This window comes from Canis lupus, chromosome 25, assembly GCF_003254725.2.
Source record: "Canis lupus dingo isolate Sandy chromosome 25, ASM325472v2, whole genome shotgun sequence".
Classification (NCBI taxonomy): Eukaryota; Metazoa; Chordata; class Mammalia; order Carnivora; family Canidae; genus Canis; species Canis lupus.
In genome coordinates, this window is record NC_064267.1 from 50,866,633 (window position 1) to 50,890,195 (window position 23,563).

The following is a 23,563-nucleotide window of genomic DNA, read 5'->3' on the forward strand; positions in this document are numbered from 1 at the left end:
ACCCCTAGAGGAGCCGCCCCCACCTAAGCGACAGTGCTCCGCTGGACAGGGCGGGGCGCTCGAGGCCCCTCCCAGGCTGGCACCTCCCCAGGTCGGGATCTCACAGAGCCCCAGGGGTACCGGGAGGCCACCGAGCCAGCGGGCACGCACCTGGCCTTGTTCCCTGAGTCCATGAGGTCCTGGATGTCATTGTAGGAGGTGACGGCCAGCTTGGAGAGGTCCTCCACGTAGGGCCCCAGCAGCGGGTGCTCTCGCACGCGCAGATTCCCCTTGTTCTTGGGGTTCAGGAGGTCACGGACTCGCTCACAGTAAATCTCCATGTAGCTCACCTGCAGGGCAGAGGCACCATCAGGGACCTGAGGTGGGGTGAGGGGCTGCCATCGGGGGGGGATGGGGCAGTCAGGGGGACCTGCGGCAGGGGTGCGGGGCCACCATCGGGGGGCACGGCCGACAGCGGGGACCTGGGGCAGGGGCGAGGGGCCGCCGTTGGGGGGGATGGGGCTGCCAGTGGGGACTTGTGGCAGGGGTGCGGGGCCACCATCGGGCGGGGGACGGGGCCGACAGTGGGGACCTGGGGTGGGGCAAGGGGCCACCGTCAGGGGGGACAGGCCGACAGCGGGGACCTGGGGCAGGGGCGAGGCTGGGGAAGGCGTGCAGGAACCCCCCAGCCTGTGTGATTGTGCGAGGTGGGTGCCAGCCCACGTCCTGCCGGCCCTGCCCCCTGCACAGCCAGCCCAGCCCAGTACCATGTGCACGCCCCGGGGCCCCCTCTGCCCACAAGCATCGCTGTCCACGTCTGGGTGGGCCCCCCCACTCCCCCCACCTCCCCCACCTCCCCCACCTCCCCTTGCCTTCCGGGGCCCCACCTACCTCTACAGAGTAGGACATGTTGTCGTTGGTCGTGTCATTGATACGGGAAAACAGGTCCTCGCAGAGCTGCAGGGCCAAGGACACCGCGTTGGACAACGGGGCTGCTCCTGGGGCCCTGCTCCCGGGGTGCTGCGGGCGACCTGAGCTGGGGCTGGACACCCTCCCCGGGCCCCTGTGGCTCCCCAACAGTCCCTCTCAAAGGCACTGAGAAGGCCTGCAGCCAAAGAGCAGCTGTCTGCTGTCAAGTCACGGAGTCCCCCCCCCCCCCCCAGGATGACAGCTGGTCCTTCCCTCCCTGCTCTGGGCCGCCCTTGTGTGCGAGGTGGGGGGGGGTGTCAGGCTGGGTGGGGGGTCCCAGCAGCATCCCAGGCACGTGTCTCCACCCGCGGTGAACGGACGGCGGGCATCTCTCCCTGCCCAGGAACCCCCCGCAGGGCTCCTGCCCCCCCGGGGGTCCCGCCCCGGGCGCCGGCCGTGCCTGCGGGATGATGCCCTGCTGGTCCTTCTCCTGCTTGCCCATCATGGTGTAGGACTTGCCGGCCCCGGTCTGCCCGTAGGCGAAGATGCACACGTTGTAGCCCTCGAAGGCGTGCTGCAGCATCTCCTCGCCGATGTCGCGGTACACCTGCTTCTGCGACGCGTAGTTGATGTCCTCGGGCTGGAAGACGATGCGGCTGCAGGAGGCTGGGCGCGCCCGGGCCGGGCACGCGCACGCTCCCCGCAGGGGGTCCCAGCCCCGCCGGCTCGGGGGCACGGGGCAAGTCAGCACGGGGACCGCACGTGCCGGGGCGCAGAGGCGGCAGCGTGAGACCCCGCGCTCCAGCCACGGTGTCGGAGGTGGGGGGCAGCCCCGGAGCGCGGGCCAGCGGGCGGGGCTGGAGGCGCCGGGAGCCCCGGGTGACCTCCGAGCACAGGGTTACTTTGGGCCCCAGGCGTTTCCCCGACGACGCCCGTCCCCGCTCAGGGTGACCCGGGAGGACACGGGGAACAGCCTCGCACCCGCCCCCTCCCCTGCCCAAGCAGCAGCCCTGCTTAGAGAGACACACGCAGCTCAGAGAGGTAAGGGACAGGTGGGGGGCCACCCAGCGAGCACCCACCGCCCCGGACCCCCGCCCCCGAGCCCCGGCCCTGCACTCACCGAGGTGTGTGACCAGTAGGAGTAGTCGAAGCTGAAGCTCTTGGGTGTCTCTTTGGGCTGTTTGGGGTTAACGATGGCTGCGGAGGGGACACGCGTGGCAGTGAGCGCTCTGCTGGGGGGAGAGGCGGCAGCAGGCGGTACACGCCCCCGGGGTACCCGAGAAGGGAGGCAGGGGGCCCAGGCCAGCCACCCCCCGGTGGACGGGACCAGGGCTCCCACGCCTCTGTCCGGCGACCCTGCCGCCCACAGCCACCCCGAGGGCACCCACAGCGCTTCCTCCCTGCAGACACGGGGTCCGCCGGAGACCCGCAGCCCGTCCACCGCGCCGCCGGGCCTTCCCCCGTCTGTTCTGCACACGCTCTCCCAGGGCACCCAGGAGGCTGGGGCGTCCCCACACGGTGATGCCCCCACCTTTCCGGGTGGACCCCGTGTGCAGCGGGCGGCGCCGGCTGTCCCCCAGGGGCGTCCACCACGCGGCATCCAGCTCGCTCTTCCCGCCCGCGGGCACCTTGCCTCCAGGTTTGCTGTCGTGGGCCCCGTGGCACTGCCCTGTGCACACCCCCCTCCGCCCCCCGCCAGCAGCCCTGCACCGGCCTGAGGCACCGCTCGCACAACTTGGCTTTGGGACCCAGCCCCCCGGTGTGGGGAGTCCCGGGAGACGGCCCGGCAGCCTGGGGAGGCCCAGGGGATGAACACCCGAGTGCTGTGCTCGGGGCCCGGAGCGGCTCGCGGGTCGGGGCGGCGGCGTCCGGAACCCCCAGCGCGGATCATGCCGGCGCAAGGGAAACGACAATCCCAGCGCCTCCCGAGCGGCGCCCTTGCGGCACCAGGCCAGGCCCCCCTGCCCCACCCTAGCTAGGCCTGGGCCCCCGCCCCTCCCGGCCGCCCCTCTTGGTCTAGCCTGGCACCTGCCCGGTCCCAGGCGCTGGCCTTGCCTCCCGGCGTCCCGATGCCAGGGTGCGTGCCAGGGGCCTCGGGCTGTGCGCCCCCCGAGGCAGGGCTCCGGCACCCGAGCGGGCAGGGACGGCGGCCAGAGGGGCTCCGTGCTCGAGACCCGCTCCCCCCATCCCCAGGCCCCCTCGGGGTCCCCCGGGGTCTCGACAACTGCTCTGCCATTACAGCTCTGGACACAGTCCGACCGGAACCGGGGTCCACGGGGCCTGGCTCCCGGCCGACCCCAGAGCGTCTCCCGGGCAGACTGGTTCACGCCACCCCCCCCCCCCGCAGTCGACCCGTGGGTGAGGGGACGGAGCCAGGGTCTGCAAGAGCAAGGGCTTCCTTGCCAGGGTCTGGAGCTTCTCCTGTATGAGACGGAGGCGAGGAGGGGTCCTCGTGGGGCTTGCCGGGTGGGCAACGGGAACACTCCCCCCCGCCCCCACCAGGCCGCGGTGGGGGCAGCTGGGGCCCCTGCAAACTTCCCAGGGTGCGCAAGGCCTGGGCGCCTGCCCAGGACAAAGACCCCAGCTTGAATAGGGCAGGGGGTCCGGGGGGCAGGGGGTGCAGTGGGCCCCGGGGGACGGGGCTGAACGGAGCGATTTTCTCTGTCCGCAGGCCAGCGGCTACGTGCTGAGGAATGCCCCGAGCCCGTTGTTAAGCGGTTGGTAGCTTGAAACCGGCCCCGGGGAGAGCATTTATGCCGCGCGTGTGCGTGTGGGTGCACACTTGTGCGAGCGGCGTGTGCACAGGTGAGCTGCTCCCCAGCAGGCCGCAGCCCCTTGCAGGACCTGGAGGGGCCCGCCCGCAGCGGGGCCACAGCCTCCCGGTCACTCGGACACCCGGGCGTGGCCTTCCTCCACGGGGGAGCGCGCACCTCCTCACCTCCTCCCGACCGACCGGGGACGTGGCTCCCCCTCCCCGCGCCCCTTCTGGAATCCGCAGGGCCCTGCCCTCGTCCCCGCTGGTCCAGCTGCCCCTGGTGCTGGCATGTGAGACACCCGCCTCCCCGCTGGAGCGTCACCCCTGACAGCAGCAAGAGCCTCCCGCTCCCCTGGGGCCCCAGAGTGCAGCCCCATAAAGGCTCACACTCAGCAAATGCTTGCTGACGACTGAAGGGGCCCCATGTCCACCACCCTCTTTCCACGCGGCCACATGATGACACACGTCACAGAGCCTCAGTGTCCCGGCTGTGCCTCGGGAACCCTCCTCATCCCCGTGGGACTACGGGGACGGCAACGGAGGCCATGCGGCGACTCCTCAAGCACAACACCCACATTGGGACTCTAATGGGTGGTGGGCTTCTGGGGGAGAAGGTGGCCCCAGGCCCCGCCGCTGTCCCTGGATGGGGTCGGCAGGGGAGCTGGCCGGTGACAAGGGGCACCCGCTCCCTGGGTGGCCTCCAGGGCTCCTCTGCTGATACCATGAGCAGGACGGCAGCAGCACCACCACCTCTGCAGGCACAGCCGAGCTCCCTTCTGTGGCCTTCTGTTCCCAGGCTCACTCTATTAGGAGCCTGGAACATTCTAGAACAGCAATGGCAGATGGGGGCTTACGTAAGTCAGGCGTTTACAACACCGGGGTCTGTGCACAGGGCTGCTGGGTGACAAGGGCCTTTAGGAGAAAGACCACTATGAGCGGAAGAGAAGGGTCTGGAATGTTCCAGGGAACCATCCGAATAGTGGTCTGCTGCCTGAAAGCACCCTGGGCCCAGCTGGCCAGGTCCAGGAGGGGGGCTGGGGGCAGGCCCTGGGCGCATGGGCCCCGCGGCCTTGGTCCAGCCCCCCGGCTCTGGAGGCACCGTCCTGGACAAGCAGGGTCCTCCCCAGATCCACATCCTCCTGGAACCTCAGCACGTGACCTTTGGAAATACTCTCTTGGCGGACGTAATTAGTGAGGACGAGCTCGTGCAGGCTGGGGGGCCGTAAATGCAGCGTCCCCCCGAGGCGGACAGACAGACACTCACAGGGGAAGGCCCAGGTGAGGACAGAGCCAAGCGCAGGCCCGTGGCAGCCACCGCAGGCAGGCCAGGCCAGGAGGGGCCCGCCCCATGGACACCTCGACGGCACGCTGCTGGCCTCTGCGACAATGACCTGCGGTGATCTGCGGCCGTCGGCGCGGGGGGCCCCGGGGTGAGGCCTGGCCCGCCATGGGCGCGAGGGGCGGAGACCCAGGCCCGGCCTCGCCTCTGGGGCCCGCTGGGCGGGGCGGGGGCGGGAAGGCCCCATCCTGAGGCTTCCTCTCTGCGGGGCCAGAGGGACCCAGAAAGGAGACAGGAAACCCTTCCAGAAGTTCCAGGTCTGCTCTCTCGTCAAGCGGGGGCGGGGGCTACATGCGGGACCTCTGCCCCCCTGAGTAACCCACTAGCCCCCCACGGACAGACGGACGGAAGCAGACGCGGTGCACAATTTGGCTGCCTCGCGAAATTGCGAGATCCAGAATGTTCGAGTGCAGGGTTCTGTTCAGGCGAAGAATACGGGATGGCAGGTCACGGTCACCTGTAAACGCTTCTAATGTGTGTGTCACGACGGAGCTTCGAGAGGCGCATCGGGGACCCGGCATATCTCCCGCGTGCACCTACTTTTGCGACTGGAGCAGGGCCAGGCCCCCCCGCCCCGCCTCGGGCCTGGCGCTGGGCGCCGATGAGCAGGTGCGCGGCCCGGGCAGCCACGCGGTTCAGCGACCGCAGCCTCCCGGCCGTACCCCGGGCAAGCGGCTCCCCCACCCCCCCCGAGCCCTCGGGCCGGCCCCTGACGCCTGGCACAGCCCGCCCGGGCAGCACCGTCCCCGCCTGCTCCCCGGCCCCACGGACACTGACAACGTGGTTGCCTCCGCGCGTGTCCACCTCGGGGCCCCCGCCTGCCCCGCGCCCCAGGGTCGTCAGGAAGGACGCCCTCCCGCCCGCTGGCCTCGTCCCTCAGACAAGCCTTTCCTACTCTCCTCTGGGTTCCCTCAGCCTTCACCCACGCTCCTGACCTGGCTTCTGGCACTTTCTACCAGTACCATCACTGCTTTGTTTCCTCCACGATGAACGCAGCTTCCCAAGTGAGTGTCCCGAGTCTCCATCCTCTGACCCTTCTCTCCCTCCCTGTGTCCCCGAGCGCGTCTCTCAGCCAGAGGCGGGCCAGAGCTTTCAGCCCCTGCAGCCGTCACCTCCTCCAGCTGTCTGCTTCCTGACGCCCTCCCACCCTGCCCGAGACCACTCCCCAGTGCTGTCCTATGTACTCTGGAGGCTCCTAGAGGTTTGGTCGCCTGTGACCCCCTCCCGCCAGGACCGTCAGCGGCCGTCTAAGGTGATGGCTGCACTGCCAGGGCCTGGACCCGAAGGAACAGGGGACCCCCAGTCATTCCTGATGTCCTGGGTCACCCAACAGTGACAGAGCAGACCCTGTCAGCTCCTTGGGCAGGTGTCCTCTGACCACCCAAGGTCACAGCTCCCAGCAGAGGGTATGATTCCCACCGGGGGTCACTACTCACCAGGGGTCACGGCTCCCACCAGGGGTCACGGCTCCCACAAGGAGTCACAATTCCCACCGAAGGTCATAGTTATCACCAAAGGTCATAGTTCCTATCAAAGGTCATGGTTCCTACCAGGGGTCAGAGTTCTCACCAGAGGTCACAGAGGTCCCCCCAAGGGTCATGGTTCCCACCAGAGGTCATGCTCCCACCAGGGGTCAAAATTCTCACCAAAGATCATAGATTCTCACAAGAGGTCATGGTTCCCATCAAAGGTCACAGTATCCATGAGGGGTCACAATTCTCACCAGAGGTCACAGCTCCCACCAGGGGTCACGGTTCCCACCAGGGGTCTTAGTTCCCACCAGGGATCACAGTTCCAACCCTGGGTCACGGTTTGCACACAGGAGTCACAGTTCCCACCAGGGGTCACGATTCCCAACAGGGGTCACGGCTCCCACCAGGGGTCACGGCTCCCACCAGGGGTCACAGTTCCTACCAGGTATCACGGCTCCCACCAGGGGTCACAGTTGCCACCAGAGGTCAGTTTCCCCCCTGGGTCATGGTTTGCATCCAGGGGTCACAGTTGCCACCAGATGTCACAGTTGCCACCAGGGGTCACAGTTCAAACCCTGGGTCATGGTTTGCATCCAGGGGTCACAGTTGCCACCAGGGGTCACAGTTCAAACCCTGGGTCATGGTTTGCATCCAGGGGTCACAGTTGCCACCAGGGGTCACAGTTCAAACCCTGGGTCATGGTTTGCATCCACGGGTCACCGTTCTCACCCGAGACGCCATGGTTCCCACCAGGGGTCACAGTCCTGTGCAGCCCATGGCTTCCCACCCTCGGCCGTGAGTCACACCCCCTGAGCACCTTCTGTGGTCACAAGGAAACCGGGCCCCGGGACCCTCGGCCCCCGTTGGGGGAGATGCTGGCCGCAGCTGGGCCCTGGGGAGGACGACTCAGAGGTGCATTCTCTATGTGCGAGGGTCCCAGCGAGGGGAGCCCCCCTGCCTGTGACGGCCACCCGTGCATCAGCGCCCTCCACAGCTTCCAGGTCCTTCCCCCGAAGTATCCCGGGACCACGTCCTCCATAAACACTTGGCGCCCCAATCCTCACGTCATGGTCAGCTTCCAGGGACCAAGTGGGGACAACAGTGCTCCTACGAGCCATGATAAGACCTCAGATGTGCATGGGGACACCAAGCCAGCAGCCCCTGAGCACGCTCTGAGCGGGGCCTCCACCACCTGCCCGCATGGGGTGAAGGGCCACAGAGCCCCATGGGCTTCTGAAGGGACCACCTCCCAGCTCCCACCCAGTCCCACAGAGCCCGCGGGTGCCCAGAACATTCCAGGGGCGCCTGAATCCTCAGCCCCTCCACAGGCTTTGGGAGGCAGCTGCCCGCCCCCCAAGCGCCCTCCTCGGCCAGCCCCTCCTCCGAACCTGGATCGCACGCAGGGTGGGGTTACACGGGGCGCAGAGCACCGGGAGTGGGCAAGGCGGGCCCCATCCTGCAGCCTGTGGGTGAAGCGCACAAGAGCCCCTGGCGCCGGGCACAGCTGAGCCTGCGGGTGACAGTGCGGCCACCGCCCAAGGGACCCCAGGGGCAAACCGCCTGGCTGAGCCCCGAGTTTGTTCTAAGTCGCCACGTGAGGGTGCAGGCTGTCAATCAGCTGGAGATGTAACCCAAACACTGGCTCGGTTTCCTCGGGGCCCGAAACAAGCCCCGCCAGCCTCTGGGGGGGGCGGGCGGGGCGGGAGGGTCTCCGGGGGCTGGCACCGCTCTGCTTCTTGGTCCGGGTGCTGCTCAGACGGTGAGGACGCTGAGCCACACGCTGTGCTCTAACCGCCCGTCTACACGCAGGTGCAACTCATACAAGAGTTCAAACCAAAGGAGCCAAGGTCTGGCTCAGAGCGAGGGCTCTCCCCGCCCCAGCCGCGCGTGTGCTCCAGAAGCCCCGGGCGGCTGCCCTCTCCCGCTGACCGAGGCCTCCGACCGCTCAGGGATTTGGGGATGACTTAGGATCGCAAGACAGAAAGACAAGGATAAAACCACGGAGGAGCGTAGGGCAGCTGAAACCAGGTGAGAGACCTCGCGCACCGGGTCGGAAAGCGTGCCCCCCAAATGCCCCATCCTGAGCCTCGGAAGGTGACTGATCCGGAAGCGGGGTCTCTCAAGATGTGAGTAGCTGCACACGGTACAGGGAGGTCACGCTGGGCCGGGGGGTCCTGAGGGCAGCGACCACTATTCCCTTCTCTTATGTGTTTCGAGTCTATTTAAGCGCTAAGTTGTTAACAGCCAGCCTCGTAGGTGTCGGCGATCATCACTACGGACGCCACCAGAGCTCACTAGCCAGGGGCCCTCCTTAGCGTCCAACACCCACCCAGCCCCTCGCCCGCCCACCTGCCAGGTGGCCAGGGTCCTCCCGGCAAGGCCACATGATGGGGCGGGCCGCAGGCCAAGGTGGCTGGACCAGCAGAAGCCGCAAGAGGCGGGAAAGAGCCTCCTCTAGAACCTCCGGGGCGGCACGACCCTGCCGGGGCCTTCACACACCGGCCTTCAGACCTTCGTCGCCCCCGCATGGGTGGTCATTTGCTGCTGCCGGCCCAGAGAACCCACAAGCCATGCGGGCGACGGGGAGCTGGGGGCCAGGCCGGCCGCTGGGTGTGGCTGGGGGACCCAGGACGCTCGGCCCCGAGCGACGGGCAGCCCACGCCGCCCCGACGAACCGATACTCACTGGTGGTGCTCCCGGACATCTGGATGATGCACTTGGAGTCTCGGCTCATCTCTCGGGAATTGAAGGGGCGGACGCGCACCGCCACCTTCACCGAGGCCCCGGCCATCGCTCCGGCCTTGGTGGGTCACCCTCAGCGGCGTCGGGAGCCCGAGTGGGCGCGGAGACACCTTGAGGGAAAGGGAGACGGGAATTAGAAACAACACCCAGAAAGGCGGAACAGGTACGTCGGGGCGGCGACTGGGCCTCCCCCTCCCCAAATCCCAGCACATGCCGCCTGCGAGCCGGGCGTCCCCAAGGACCAGGGGCCAGCAGGGCAGCTGCAGAGGCAGGAACAGCAGCCCGCGAGGAACAGCCCGTCCGCCCGGGGACCCAGAAAGGCTCTGGGCAGCTCGGAAGCAGCATCCAGGCAGGATTAAACCATGTTTGTGGAAAGCCCGCATGAACCCCGCCACGGGTCGAATTACGTCCCCTCGAAATGCTAATAAGCTCCAGGAGCTCAGAATGGGACCTTATTTGGAGACGGGGTCCTTGCAGACGTGACTGGTGACAACGAGGTCACGCCGGAGCCGCGCGCCCCTAACTCAACACGGTGTCGCTACAGCAAGAGGACAAGGGGACAGGGCCACACAGGAGAGCGTGCCTGAAGGAGGCAAGGGTGGGCCGCGGCCGCCGAGCTGGGAGGCCCGGAGTGGAGGCTCCCGCGTGGCCTCTGAAGGAGCCCGCCCTGTGCCCCCGACCCCGGCCCTCGGCCTCCAGAGGGTACGTACGTCTGTTCTGGAAGCCACTGGTCTGCGGGACCGTGTTACGGCACCCCGCCACACCCGTGAGGACCCCTGGACCCCCCCCGCCCCCCGCAGACACCCAGGCCTGACCCCCCTCCGCTGGGCAGGGGGCCAGACGCCCCCCCCTTGGAGGCCTGCCCAGCCGGGGGCCCGCGGCCCAGACAAGGGCAGGTGTGGGGCACCTGCTCGAGAGACGGGGCCTGAGGTGCACCCGAGGTGCCCATGCGGGGGGCCTGGCCTGGGACACCTGCGGGACCTCGCCGTCCAGCAAGAAAGAGGCTAAAACCACCCGGAAACAAACACGGCAGCACGAAACAGCGCGGGGAAGAGAAGGTAATGATTTTTAAATTCCTCATAATGAATATCCTCAGAAAGAAAAGCTACTTCGCCCACGAACGGGCGGACGATGCTATTTTTAAAAGGACCATTTAATGAATAAGAGAGTTCTTGGGAATTAAAAATACGAAAACACCAACTTTAAAAGTAAACCAAAGGGTTGGAATTTAGTAATTTTCCGTGAAAGGAGAGAGAAAAGAATGTGAGGATCCCTGAAAAGGAGCCGCTAAAGAGCGAACTGGAGCAAACCCCCCAGGACCGCCTGTCACGAGTCTCCAGACTCAGAGGCCCCCGCCCAGCCTGGCGGCCCTAGAAAGTCACACCCCAAGCAGACTGTGCGGTGTCAGCACCCACGGAAGAGTCCGGGAGCCTCCGGAGCACGACAGACCCAGCCTGGAGAGTCGGCGGGGCCTGGGCATCCCGCACACACGCCAGGTGACTCGAGAAGCGCCTCCAAACCGCTGAGGGCAGTGGGGCTCGGCCTGGAGCCCAGGGCCCACTGGACCCCCAGGGAGCGAGAGGGGAGTGAGGAGCGGGGAGACCCCGGGAGAGGCTAGAAGATGCTCCGAGGACCAGCGAGGGAGCACACGGTGCGTGCGGGAGGGAGCGAGACGTGGGTCCAGGCCTGGAGGACGGCGCTGGGCCCCAGAGGGCGACCTTGATGGGCAGGTGACATGGGGACGGCAGGAGGGGAGCTGGGCCCGAGGCCGGGGCCTGCCTGAGGGCTCGGAAAGAAAGCAGCAGAGGCACGTGCGAGGCAGCAGGAGGGGAACTTGCTGGCCCTACGGCTGCAAACACAAAGCAGCTCCCCAGGGACAGCAGGGCCCACGCCACGGCGGGGGGGGGGGGGGGGGGGGGGGGGTGGTCCCTGCTGGAGCGACGCCACCGAGCAGGACCGGCCCCTCCCGGAGCCTCCGGCCCGGCGCCCCGGCCACATCCGCAGCACGTCCGCTAGCTGGCCAGGACATGTGAGGCACGTGGGAGGACAGAAAGCAGCAGGCGAGGGGATCCAGAATGTCCTCCCGGGCTCTGGGGGCGGCCGGAGCCAGCAAGCGCACGGCGGCCGGGTGGGCAGGAGAGGGAATGGTTCGCTCAGCAGATCCCACCGACGGGGCGGGCAGCCGTGAGCGACGGGACCAGGCTGCGACCCGGCCCAGATGTCCTGCAGCTGGTGCCGGGCAGTCCTGGGGCCACATCGAAGTCACGCCAGGAGGAGCAAACTGCGTCACAGAGAAGCAGGTGCGGGCCGGGGACGCAGGACCCAGCCCAGGCCCTGCCTTCATCTCAGCCATGTGGTGGGACCCTTGGCCTCGGTTTACCCATCTGTGAAATGACAGGGTTGAGGCGGATGACCCCAAAGTGATTCCACCCCCCAGGTCCAGGGACCCGGAGGAAAGCTAGCACAAACTCCCTGCAAAATTACGGTGCAGCTTGATGGGATGAGCACCGGGTGTTATACTGTATGTTGGCAAATTGAATTTAAATTTAAAAAATGTAAAAATAGGGATCCCTGGGTGGCGCAGCGGTTTAGCGCCTGCCTTTGGCCCAAGCGCAATCCTGGAGACCCGGGATTAAGTCCCACGTTGGGCTCCCGGTGCATGGAGCCTGCTTCTCCCTCTGCCTATGTCTCTGCCTCTCTCTCTCTCTCTGTGTTGACTATCATAAATAAATAAAAATTAAAAAAAAATGTAAAAATAAATAAAATATTTTTGACTGAAAAAAAAAATTACGGTGCGGCTCCGGCGACTTGGAAAGGTCCTTCCCACAGGCCACTGAGGGGGCTGGTGGCCTGATGCTGCAGCTGGCTACCCAGGGGGGCGGGGGCCTGAGAACGCGGGGAGGGCAAGCTCAGGACAGGGAGCTGCGGTTGCAGGAATGGCCCGGAGCCCCAGAAAACAGAACTCAGCCTGATGTGAAGACAAAGTCGGGGCTTCCACCAACTGCCGCGTAAAATGAACTCAGATGCCCACTTGGCTGTGAACCCCCATCGCCAGAGGCATCCAAGGACAGCAAAGGCTTGGGGGACAGGTCTTGAGACTCTCCCACTTGTACTGCCACCCTCAGGAGAATCTGCCCAAAGACCCCTTTCCAGCACTGTCCCAACCGCCCACCCAGGGGAGCTCCTGGGGACCCCGGGATCAAGAGCACAAGGGGCCTGAGGAGGGGCCTGGGAGCCGTCTCTCTTTGCAGAGGGAGGGCCCCCCCCCACCCCGCAGCAGGATCAATGCAGGTCTTGGGCTATAAACTCCCAGCCCTGCCCAGGGTCTGGTGTTTGACTCCTCAACATTCCCCAGGGAAGGCTGGACACGGAGCAGAACCCTCCTTGCGGGCCAAAGTCTGCAGGGGGAGAGGAAGCACCAGAGCAGCGACGACCAGGAGTCAACAAGTGCAGGGCATGAGCCAAAGCCCAGGCGGGCGGGGAGCAGAACTGGGCCTGGCATCACACCCAGCGACACCCCCGAGCCCTCAGCCACCGCACGCACCCATATCCACACACCGCAGGTGTTTTTTCAACAGTTTCCCCTTCTCTCTTTTTTTTTTTTTTTTTAATTTTTATTTATTTATGATAGTCACAGAGAGAGAGAGAGAGGCAGAGACACAGGCAGAGGGAGAAGCAGGCTCCATGCGCCAGGAGCCCGACGTGGGATTCGATCCCGGGTCTCCAGGATCGCGCCCTGGGCCAAAGGCAGGCGCCAAACCGCTGCGCCACCCAGGGATCCCAGTTTCCCCTTCTCACACCCAAAAATGACCACCCAGGAGGGGACTGGAGGCATGTGCCTCACTGAGAATCTGTGTTTCCTTATGCTGGAAAATTTCCACACTCTGGAAATGGAGAAAACTATTAAGATGTCCCAGCTGGGGTGGGAAGAGCAAGAGCAAGGTTGTGAAGTCCTGGTGAGGATGTCAACTGGAATGTGATTTCGAGCATTTAGCAGCATGCCTTGTGCCTTAAAAAAAAAAAAAGAGGCTCTATCTGTTGAGTAAGCGATGCTCAGTACTGAAATAGAAAATAATTAGGAATAAAGAAAATATTTATGAAAGCAGATGTTCGATTCAATATTGCACAATTTTTAGTTCTCCCCAAATTTAGCCATGTTAATTCAGTGCGATTCCAATAAGCAAAATATTCCAACAGGCTCTTCAGTGGAATTTTGCAAAAGTTCCAAAGAGAGCTGTGAAAAATAAAAGCAAAGAACGTACCCTACCAGCTATCAGACTTGCTCTAATGACTTCCAAAGTCCACTAATGACACACGAATAGAGAGATCAGCAGAAAAGTCAAAGCGTGACCACGGATAGACATGTGCACACACACACACACACACACCCAATGGATGGCAGGCAGCATTTCAGGTAACTCGGTGAGATTGGTATTGGAACCACGGATTCTCTCGTGTTAAAAAATAGAGCGAGGATTTCACCTTTGAAAGTCTTACACATGGAGATGATGCTGTGGCTCCGGGGTAGAGACCAGGCGTTGGCACGAAGCCTGGAAGGCAAAGGACAGGCCAGTAGAATGGCTGGCATCAAGCAAGGTCCCTCCCACCAGGCCCAGCTAGAGAAGCTGGGTAAAATCTTACAATTGGTTGGAAAGAATCAAAGAGCTACTGAAGCCACGCGGAGCAGCAGGCCAAGATTCCAGAGATGGGGGGCTGCCCGGACAGGAGACAACATTCCAACACTCCACAGCACTTTCTCCCCAAAGGCATTTGCATTCTGGGCATGGGGCAAAGAGGCTGGGAATCTGGAATCTTCCCAGGCAGGGAGCTGTTGCTGAGGGATGGAGAAACCCACTGAGCTCTTGGTCAGGAAAAGCAAACTTGACAGGCCAAAAGCCCAGGAGAAGGAAGTAGGGAGCTTCCCTCGGCCAGTTCTCCCCTTCAGATATGTGCTAAACCCAGAAGGCTGAGGGGCAGGAGCTTACAGACCCAAGCAGAAAGCCTCTGCAAATCAGAGGAGCCTTCTGCATTCTCGCTCGGGTGCTGGGGAGACAAGGGTCAGCATTCAGGATCCACTGGGAGGAAGGGCTCCAGTAATCGTACCAGGGCCTACGGGCTTGAAAGCCCTGGGAGGGAAAAAAAACAAAAACAAAAACAAAAACAAAAACGCCCCGGGAGGCACAGAGTCTAAAACCAGGGCAGAACCACTGGGAGGATAAATCCTATCAAAACCGCAATGCTTCCCTGACTCAGCTTAGTTTCTGCCTGAATTAGGGATGACCTCCACTCTATCTGCTTGGAAAGAAAACGGCGAACCATCCAGAGCCTCTACTGTGTTTCTTTTCTTTCTTTCTTTTTTTCTTTTTTTTTTTTTTTTAAGATTTATTTACTTGAGAGAAAGAGAGCACAAGCAGGGGGAGCAGGAGAATAGAGAGGGAGAAGCAGACCTCCTATTAAGCAGGGAGCCCGATGCGGGGCTCAATCCGATGACACTGGGGATCATGACCTGAGCCGAAGGCAGGCACGTCACTGACTGAGCCACTCAAATGTGTCTCAATAGGTAAGATATGACATTAAATCAAAGTCACAGAGCATATAAAAAGAAAGGACTATAGGTTTCACAACAAGTTGGGGGGGGTAGATAAAAAACCATGAAAAGAAATATATTTACATGTGATCCAGATCTAGGAGTTATCAAACAAGGACTTTCAAATAACCATGACATATATTCAAGATAAAGAGAAAAGAAATGGAAAATAAAGAGAGAAAATAAATGGAAAAATGGAGGATTCTGCAAGAAGATTTAAAAATGTAAAAAAAAAAAAAGATTTTCTGACGGTAATACTAGAATGGAAAACACAATAACGGACATTAAGAATGAAAGAGATTAGACACAGCTGAAAGCAGGGTTCATGAGCTGGAGAAATTACAGAACAGAGAAAAAATGAATAGAAAATACAGGATGTAGAGTCAGAGTAACCTAGGACACACTGAAATGGTCTCACATGCGTATAACTGGAATCTAAAAGGAGAAGAAACAGAACAGAAGAGAAGATAATGACTTTTAATTGTCTAAAATTGCTGAAGCACCTCAACCCATAGATCCAAGAAGCTCTGCAAACACCAAAGTAGGATAAACATGAAGAAAACTACATGAAGGCACCTTATAGTAAGACTGCCGCACACCGAAGATGAAGGGTCCTAAAAGCAGCCAGAAAAAAAGGGACGCATAATAACCTTTAAAGGAAAAAAAATGAGACTGACAGCTGACCCCTGGGCAGCAACGATGGAAGCCGCAAGACAAGGTCAGGTCTCAGCGTTACCAGGGGAAAGGAGCACTTTATATCAGACTTTCGAGGATACATGTTTCAACTGCTAAGGTCATTAAAAGAGCAGAAAAAGAATGTGTAATAAGTTAGTAGCAAGAGAAACAGGAGAAAAACTTGAATCTTTTTTATTCATCTAATAGAAGGAAACAAAGGAGGAAGAACAGAACTACAAGAAAAGCTACATCAAATGGAAGACGAAGACTTAAAACTGCAGATAAAAGCCCAATCAGTATGCATGAAACACTCCTGGTAAAACATTATAACTGTGGAAACAGATTTTTAAAGAATTCTATTCTGTTGCCAAGAGGTATCTTTTTTTAAAGATGTTATGTATTTATTTTAGAGAGAGAGTGCGAGCAGAGGAGAGGGGCAGAGGGAGAGAGAATCTGAAGCACGCTCCCCGCGGGCCACGGAGCTGCACCTGGAGCTTGATCTCATGACCCTGAGATCATGACCTGAGCTGAAATCCAGAGTCGGATGCTCAACCGACTGAGCCACCTGGGCGCCCTCAAGAAACACCTTTAAATAAAAAGACAGAAAGGTTGAAAATAGAGGATAAAAATTTTTGGCTTGCTTCTTCTACCAGCTCCTGAGAAGGAAAAATACATGCCACACGCATTCTCTTCAAGCGCACATCAAGGGGCGCCTGGGTGGCTCAGGCCGTTAAGCGTCTGACTCCTGATCTCAGCTCGAGTCTTGATCTCCAGGTCTTGAGTTCAAGCTCCATGTTGGGATCCATGCGGGAAGTGGAGCCAAACAAGCAAACAAATAAGTAAATAAAGTGCGCCTAAAACATGTACTAAAACTAGCCATAGGCTAGTCCTAAATCAAACTCTAACAGATTTTGATTTAAAATTGAGATCATAAGGTGTATGTTCTCCGGCCACAGTACAATCGGGCTATACATCAAAACCAAAAAAACAAAACAAAAAAAAGCTACAAAATCCCCCAATTGCTTGGACATTAAGCAACTATGATTCTAAATAACCCATGGGACAAAGAAAAAAAAACCTCATTGGATATTAGGAAAGATTCTGACCTGAACGATGATGCAGACAGAACACATTAGAACTGCGGGATGCAGCTCAAGTTGGACTCGCAAGCCTGGGCCTGGCAGCCTGCACGCGGCTCCCAGGTAGACGCTGGCCCCCGCGTCCCTGGGGGGGCTCAGGGGGGACCCTCAGGGCGAGGCCCGGGGAGCACTCAGGGAGGCGCTGGACGAGCGCACCTGGGCGGGTCAGGCAGGGCGACAGGTGGGTCCCCATGAGCACTGGGCGCGGAGGCCTTCACAGCTGACGGCCAAGCCGGGGTGCTAGGTGCTGCGCCTGCGGACCCGGCCCGGCCTGGAGAATCCCGCCCCCTCCGGGGACCCAGTCCCAAGCCCGGGGACACCGCAGGTCGCCTCCCAGCCGCCTCGGCCTCGGCCCCTCAGCTCCCGGGATCCGCTGCTGAGGGGTCAGCTCTTCACTTGCCCGAACGGGTCGCGGTGCCTTCTCTGTTCCTCTTCCCTTCCAGGAGCCTTTGGGTCTTTCTCGTCTTTACCTTTACTGTTATTTTAGTGGCATTTCGGGAGGGAGAGAAGAGAGATGGATGAACCTCACAAACGACGTGGGAAAAGATGACCCGAGGACAGAGGGGCATACTCTTCATAATGCTACTTATGCAACTTGTAAAACAGGCCAAAAAATAGCAGGAGAAGCCCATTATTTAGCAAGATAGAGCTGAATAGCATCAACAAGCACCACCACTAAGAGAGCTGCAAGAGATTGAGGATGGAGAGGAAAGTCTGCTGATTTCCTAAATAAGTTCTGCAGATCGATCTGACTCTTCTAAACTGTGTTCATATTTAAAGATTTTTTAAAAATTACCAAACGGTGGGGGGCCTGGGTGGCTCAGTTGGTGAAGCATCTGCCTTCGGCTCAGGTCACAATCCTGGGGTCCTGGGATCAAGCCCCATGTTGGGCTCCCTGCTCAGCGGGGAGCCTGCTTATCCCTCTCCCTCTGCCCCCTGCTCAAACTCTCTCTCAAACAAATAAAGAATCTTGAAAAAAAATTGCCAAATGGTTCAGGTAAATAAGTAAACAAGTAAAAAGACCTCATTTTGGTTGACAAACACCAGCACAAGAATACAAAAATGGCTAGCTCATTAAAATTAGTATTTCTCTTGGGCAGCCTGAGTGGCTCAGCAGTTTAGTGCGCCTTCAGCCCAGGGCCTGATCCTGGAGACCCGGGATCGAGTCCCATGTCGGGCTCCCTGTATGGAGCCTGCTTCTCCCTCTGCCTGTGTCTCTGCCTCTCTCTCTCTCTCTTTCTCTCTCTCTCTCTCTCTGTCTCTGTCTCTAATAAATAAATAAAATTTTTTTAAAAATTAGCATTTCTCAAGCCAACAGGTGAACGAGAAACCTCCACTGCTGACAACATGGCGGACAAGACTCCCTCCCATTAGGAATGACCTAGAAACTTAAGATATATAACAAACATAAGAGAATGTCTGAGGAAGGGGAGAAAAGGCAGCAGGAAGAGCTGAATCAAAGAGGCAAGCCCACCAGGGAGAAAGCTGCAGGCACACGCTGACACTAGAAATGGGAGGACCTGGATTTCAGCCGCTGAATAGAGATGGGAGGCATGGCCCCAAACACACACAAAGCTGGAGCTGGAACCAAATCACCATGAAGAGTTGGATCCTCTAAAGCTACAACCCCAGTGACGTGGAAGGCTGGGGAAAGGCCGTCTGTCATTAAAGGAACACAGGGAAGTTACTCTGAATGACTCTCAGCTCCATGTGCTGAAAAAGCCAGTATTTCTGAGAATTTGAGGCCACAGACCTGTCTTCATGCAAGCGTGCGTTTCAAATTTGCAAGACCTACGTGATCAGTGAAACCCAAGTTTGAGAAGTCCGCTCGGAGTAGGTCTCGGCTGTTCGCAACTATAGCACATCACAAACGCAAATACAAATCCTAGAAAAAGCTTCCTCTTCTCAGGTCCCCACAGATGAAGACCAGTCAAATGTGAGCTCACAATTAAATATTAACCAAACACCAGAGAAGCAATTCACTATGAGCAAGAGTTAAGAAAAAGGAAAAGAGAACCAGAATTAGACCCTCATCCTGGACTATCAAGGTTTTCAGATACTGAAACTGTCAGATACAGATCACAAGATATGTCTGCCTAAAATGTTGAGAGAAATAAACAGGAAAGGGATCATGCAGAGCTTATAGAAATAAAAATATAACCTTTCAAACTTCAAAACTTAGCAGACATGATAATCAGCAAACTAAATGAAGCTGAGCAGAGAATTAATGAACTGGAAAACATATCAGAAAAAATTACTCAGAATGGTCCCAGAGAGACAACATGATGAAAACATAAAGCCAAGATTAAAAGTCACACAACACGAAAGAATTCACTAATTCGTCATAGCAAGAATTTTAACGCATTGCTCCCTAATTGACAGACCAAGCAGACATAATTAACAAGGATGTAGACAGTCTGAACATGATAATCATGAACTAATGAACACATGTGCTCTCTTTTTCTTGCAAATTAGAGAAACACATTCTTTTCCAACGCACATGGAACATTTACAACATTTTACCATGTAGGAGGTCACAAAGCAACTCCTTTGACTAAATGTCAAAGACTGTACCAAATGCATCTTGTAATCTGAAGACAATCAAAAATCGAGAGAAGACCATTTAAAAACCTATGTTTAGAAAATCTAAAAATATCTGAACAAACCATAGCTGAGAACTTCCCTAAACTGGGGAAAGAAACAGATATTATAGCCAAGAAAAAAATTTAAAAATAAACTTCTAAGTAATTAATACACAAAAAAAGAAATCGTGATGGAGGTATAAATAACCTAGTAGGGAATGATAATGAAAATACTACTAGCAAAATTTACAGCACTCTCACAGTCAGCAACAATGGGAGTTACAAGGACCATCCTGTAAACAACTGTAAACCAGACAAAATGTATGAAAATACCTGTTTTTAGACATTGTACAGTAGGCAGTGCAGGACTGTGATCACTGAGAGAAGGGAACATACAAGGGGAACCCAACGGTCACTCCAAATCTGCCCAGAGGCCATTTCTAGACCTCAGGTTTGGGGAGGTAGGACCCCAACAGCTCAGCAGCTTTGATGAGTTGGGGAGATAGAGGCCAGGGTTAGGATAGTTTGAGACAGATGGAAATTGTGAGTCAGAGTTCTGGAAAGAGCCATCAGGTAGCAGAGGTCAAGATAGGGATTCCCTTGAGTCTTTGTAGAGGACTAGTACATCCCCATCTAGTCCAGGCAAAGAAAACACAGGGATTCCCAAAGCTCACATAAAATAAGAAGGTTATCTGCACATTAATCAGTCATAATAGTCCCCTTGACCCCTCTGCTCCAGACATCCAGTAGATACCCCAAAGAAATTATAGTTGGGTAATGGGCTTAACTATCCCTGTGACATCTACTCTAGAGTAACTCTAGGAAAGCTTAAAATCAGGTCTCCAAGGCTCGAGTTATCTCAAGTAATTTACTACCTGACAAAACAAAGCCCAACATGCTTTCTAGGATGGAAGTATAATTCAGACACTCCACAATGTAGAAATGTCTAGAACACAACAGCAACAATAAAACTGGGGCATCTGAGTGGCTCAGTTGGTTGAGCATCTGCCTTCGGCTCAGGTCATGATCTCAGGGTCCTGGGATCGAGCCCCGCATCGGGCTCTGTGTTCAGCAGGGAGCCTGCTTCTCCCTCTCCCTTTTCCTTGCCTCTCCTTGCATTCTCTCTCTCTCTCCCTCTCCCAAATAAATAAATAACCTTTTTTTAAAAAATTACTACGCATGCGAAGAAGCAGGAAAAGATGACCTATAACCAGGAGAAAAATTAGTCAGTGAGAACCTGAATTTTCTTACAATTAAATAAGTTGATTCAATAGTATAAATTCTACTTACCAAAAACAATCAGCAGACTCAGACACTTTTTACAAGTGAGCCCTAACATACATTAAAAAAAAACCTCGATAATTGCAATCGTATAAAAACTCTTTTTAAGAGAACAAGAAAAAGAGGGAGACAGGAGAAAAGGTTATGACCGTGGCATCAAATTAGACAAAAAAAATTGAGAAATGAGGATCAGAGACTGATCTCACTGATGAATATAGATATAAAAGTTCAAAACATTAGCAGGAAGGCCCAAGAGCAAATAAAAAGGATAATGCACTAGGCTTATTCCAAGAATACTGATATGATAGTATATATATATTGTTTAATATAAGGACATATATTAATATAATTCACCACATACCAGATTAAAGAGAAAAAGCCACCGAGGTCCTCGAGAGGTGCTAAAAAAGCATTTAATAATTTTCAAAATGTGTTTATGATAAAACTCCTAGTAATATGAGAAATATAAGAAATCTTCTTTAATCTCATAATAGCCGCCTACTAAAAACCTACCCAAATATCACACTTTTGACCGTAAAATATTAGGAACATTTCCTTTAAATTCAGAAACAGGTTTAGGTTGCCTGTCACCACTTCACATTGGAGTGGTGGTGCTAGCCAGAGTGATAAGGCAGGAAAAAGAAACAACTATGACAAAATATGGATTGGAAATGAAGAAACCCAAAATGTCATCATTTGCAGACTATCTGCTTATCTACACAGAAATCAAGAGCATCCACAGACAAATTATTTGAATTAGTGGGAAGGTACCACAAAGTTGGAATGCACTAGAGATAAATAGTTAAAATATATATTTTTACAGTATATTTTTAAAAAAAATAATAATCCAAAGAGGTGCCTGGGTGGCTCAGATGGTTAAGCATCTGCCTTCAGCCCCGACTAGGCTCACTGCTCAGCGAGGAGTCTGCTTCTCTCTCTCCCCCTGCCTCTCCTCCACCACTCATGTGCACTCCCTCTCTCTCCCCCAAATGAATAAAATTCTTTAAATAAATAAATAAAAATAAAAAATAATCCAAAGTATGTAGTAATCTTTACAGTAATAAATGTCACAAAAGATGAAGATGCATATAACTTTTATTAGGAAATTTTTAGCCTTCACAAAAATATTATAGAAAACCTAAATAAATGAACTGTAACCTATTCATGGAAAAATTTCAACATCTTAAAAATGTTTATTTTCACTCATATGAGTCAAAAATTCAATGTAATTTGAAGTGAAATCTCAACCAGATTTTTTGTGAAAGTGGACAAATGGCTGCTAAAAATTTTTTTGGAAGAGATGCTATGAATACCAGTGACCCACTTAAAGAAGCACAGGAGGGTAGAAGACAACATGTCCTCCTGGAATCAAGATAATTATCATATGATCTCACTCATTTGTGGAATTTAAGAAACAAAACAGAGGATCATAGGGAGAGAGAGGAAAAAATAAAACATGACGAAATCAGAGAGGGAGACAAACCCTAAGAGACCCTTAATCATAGGAAATGAACTGAGGATCACTGGAGGGGAGGTGGGGGGGGACAGGGTCACCGGGTGGGGGGGGACAGGGTCACTGGAGGGGAAGTGGGGGGGACAGGGTCACTGGGTGGGTGGGGGGACTGGGTCACTGGGCATTAGGAGCACACGTGATGGGATGAGCACTGGGTGTGATATAAGACCAATGGATCACTGACCTCTGCCTCTGAAACCAATAATGCATTGTCATATGTTAATTCTTTGCATTTAAATAAAAAATTTTTAAAAGACTTAATGTAAAAAAAATAAAAAAATAAAAGACAATGTAAAGTTCTGTAATTAAGATGGGGTGCCCGGGACAAGGTAAGTCACCACCAGTGTAACAGGAGGGACCCAGAAACAGACTTGCACAAACACAGCCCTTCTGAGAGAAGACAAGGGGGGCTTTGCAGGTCAGTGGGAAGGAGAAGGAACACTGAAGTTGTGCTGCTGAGAAAACTGGTTAGGGACTGAATGTCTGGTCCCCACATTCCTAACCCAACCCCCCAACGGGCTGGGATTAGGAAGGGGGGGCAGTGGGACATGGTTAGGCTTAGATGATCTCATGAATCGCATTCGTGCCCTTACAAAGATCCCAAGAGACCTTGCTTCCTCTCTACGATGAGGAGTGGGCCACCTGCAACCTAGAAGTGGGCTCTCACCAGAACCTGGCCCTGCCGGCACCCCGATCCTGGACTCCCAGCCTCAGAACTGTGAGAAACCAGTGTCTGTTGTTTACAAGCCCCCAATCCGTGCTATTCTGCTACAGCAGACCAGACAAAGACAACTGGCTAGCCACGTGGAAAAATACAAAATTAGATTCCTTTCTGCACCAAACCAAATGCCGTGCAGACTCAAGACCCAAACGTGAACCTCAGGTTTGGAAGAAAATGAAGAAAAGTGGTACCTCCATGTTCTCCTTCGAGGATTCAGGCCCCAGAAGGCACCAAAAGGGAAGGCCAGACATCAAGGCACCGCTAGTGGGTGAAGAGAAGCTCACCCACCTGGAGAGCTTTGCAGCACATCTGCTGACAAAGGTTCCCGCGCAGGACACGTGAAGAACACACATAAATCAAACAAAAAGAATGCAAAAAAAAATGGCAAAAAGTATAAACAGGCAATTTATACGACAAGACAGTCAACCACAATGGTAATCAAGAAAGTGCGGCTCAAAACCATGTCCATTAGGGGCGCCTGGGTGGCTCAATCAGTTAGGAGTCTGACTTTGGCTCAGGTCATCTCAGGGTCGTGGGATCAGGCCACAGGTCAGGCTCTGCGCTCAGCAGGGATGCTGCTTGTCTCTCTCCCTCTGCGTCTCCCCTGCTTGTGTGCAAGGGCTCATTCTCTCTCTGTCTCTCTCTCTCTCTAATAAATAAATAAAATCTTTAAAAAAAAAAAAAAAACCATATCCAGGAACACCCGGGTGGCTCAGGGCATGACCCCGGGGGTCCTGGGATCGAGTCCTGCATCGGGCTCCCCGCAGGGAGCTGCTTCTCCCTCTACCTGTGTCTCTGCCTCTCTCTGTGTCTCTCGTGAATAAATAAAATCTTTTAAAAAAAAGAAACATTTTCATCAGGTCACAACA

At 56.2% G+C, this 23,563-nt stretch overlaps 1 protein-coding gene across 19 annotated transcripts in view; it reads right to left on the reverse strand.

Moving 5' to 3' along the window:
* The window catches only part of KIF1A (kinesin family member 1A), an 89,090-nt gene that overhangs the window by 58,179 nt on the left and 7,348 nt on the right, over nucleotides 1-23,563 (reverse strand). For all 19 annotated transcript variants that reach the window (XM_049100876.1, XM_025463715.3, XM_049100875.1 and 16 more), the window contains exons 2-6: nucleotides 9,140-9,306; nucleotides 2,009-2,085; nucleotides 1,349-1,528; nucleotides 871-936; nucleotides 151-329 (exon numbers count right to left, since the gene is read on the reverse strand). In XM_049100876.1, the coding sequence (XP_048956833.1) occupies nucleotides 151-329; nucleotides 871-936; nucleotides 1,349-1,528; nucleotides 2,009-2,085; nucleotides 9,140-9,245 (608 nt within the window). In that variant the 5' untranslated portion in view covers nucleotides 9,246-9,306. The remainder of the gene's footprint in view (nucleotides 1-150; nucleotides 330-870; nucleotides 937-1,348; nucleotides 1,529-2,008; nucleotides 2,086-9,139; nucleotides 9,307-23,563) is intronic.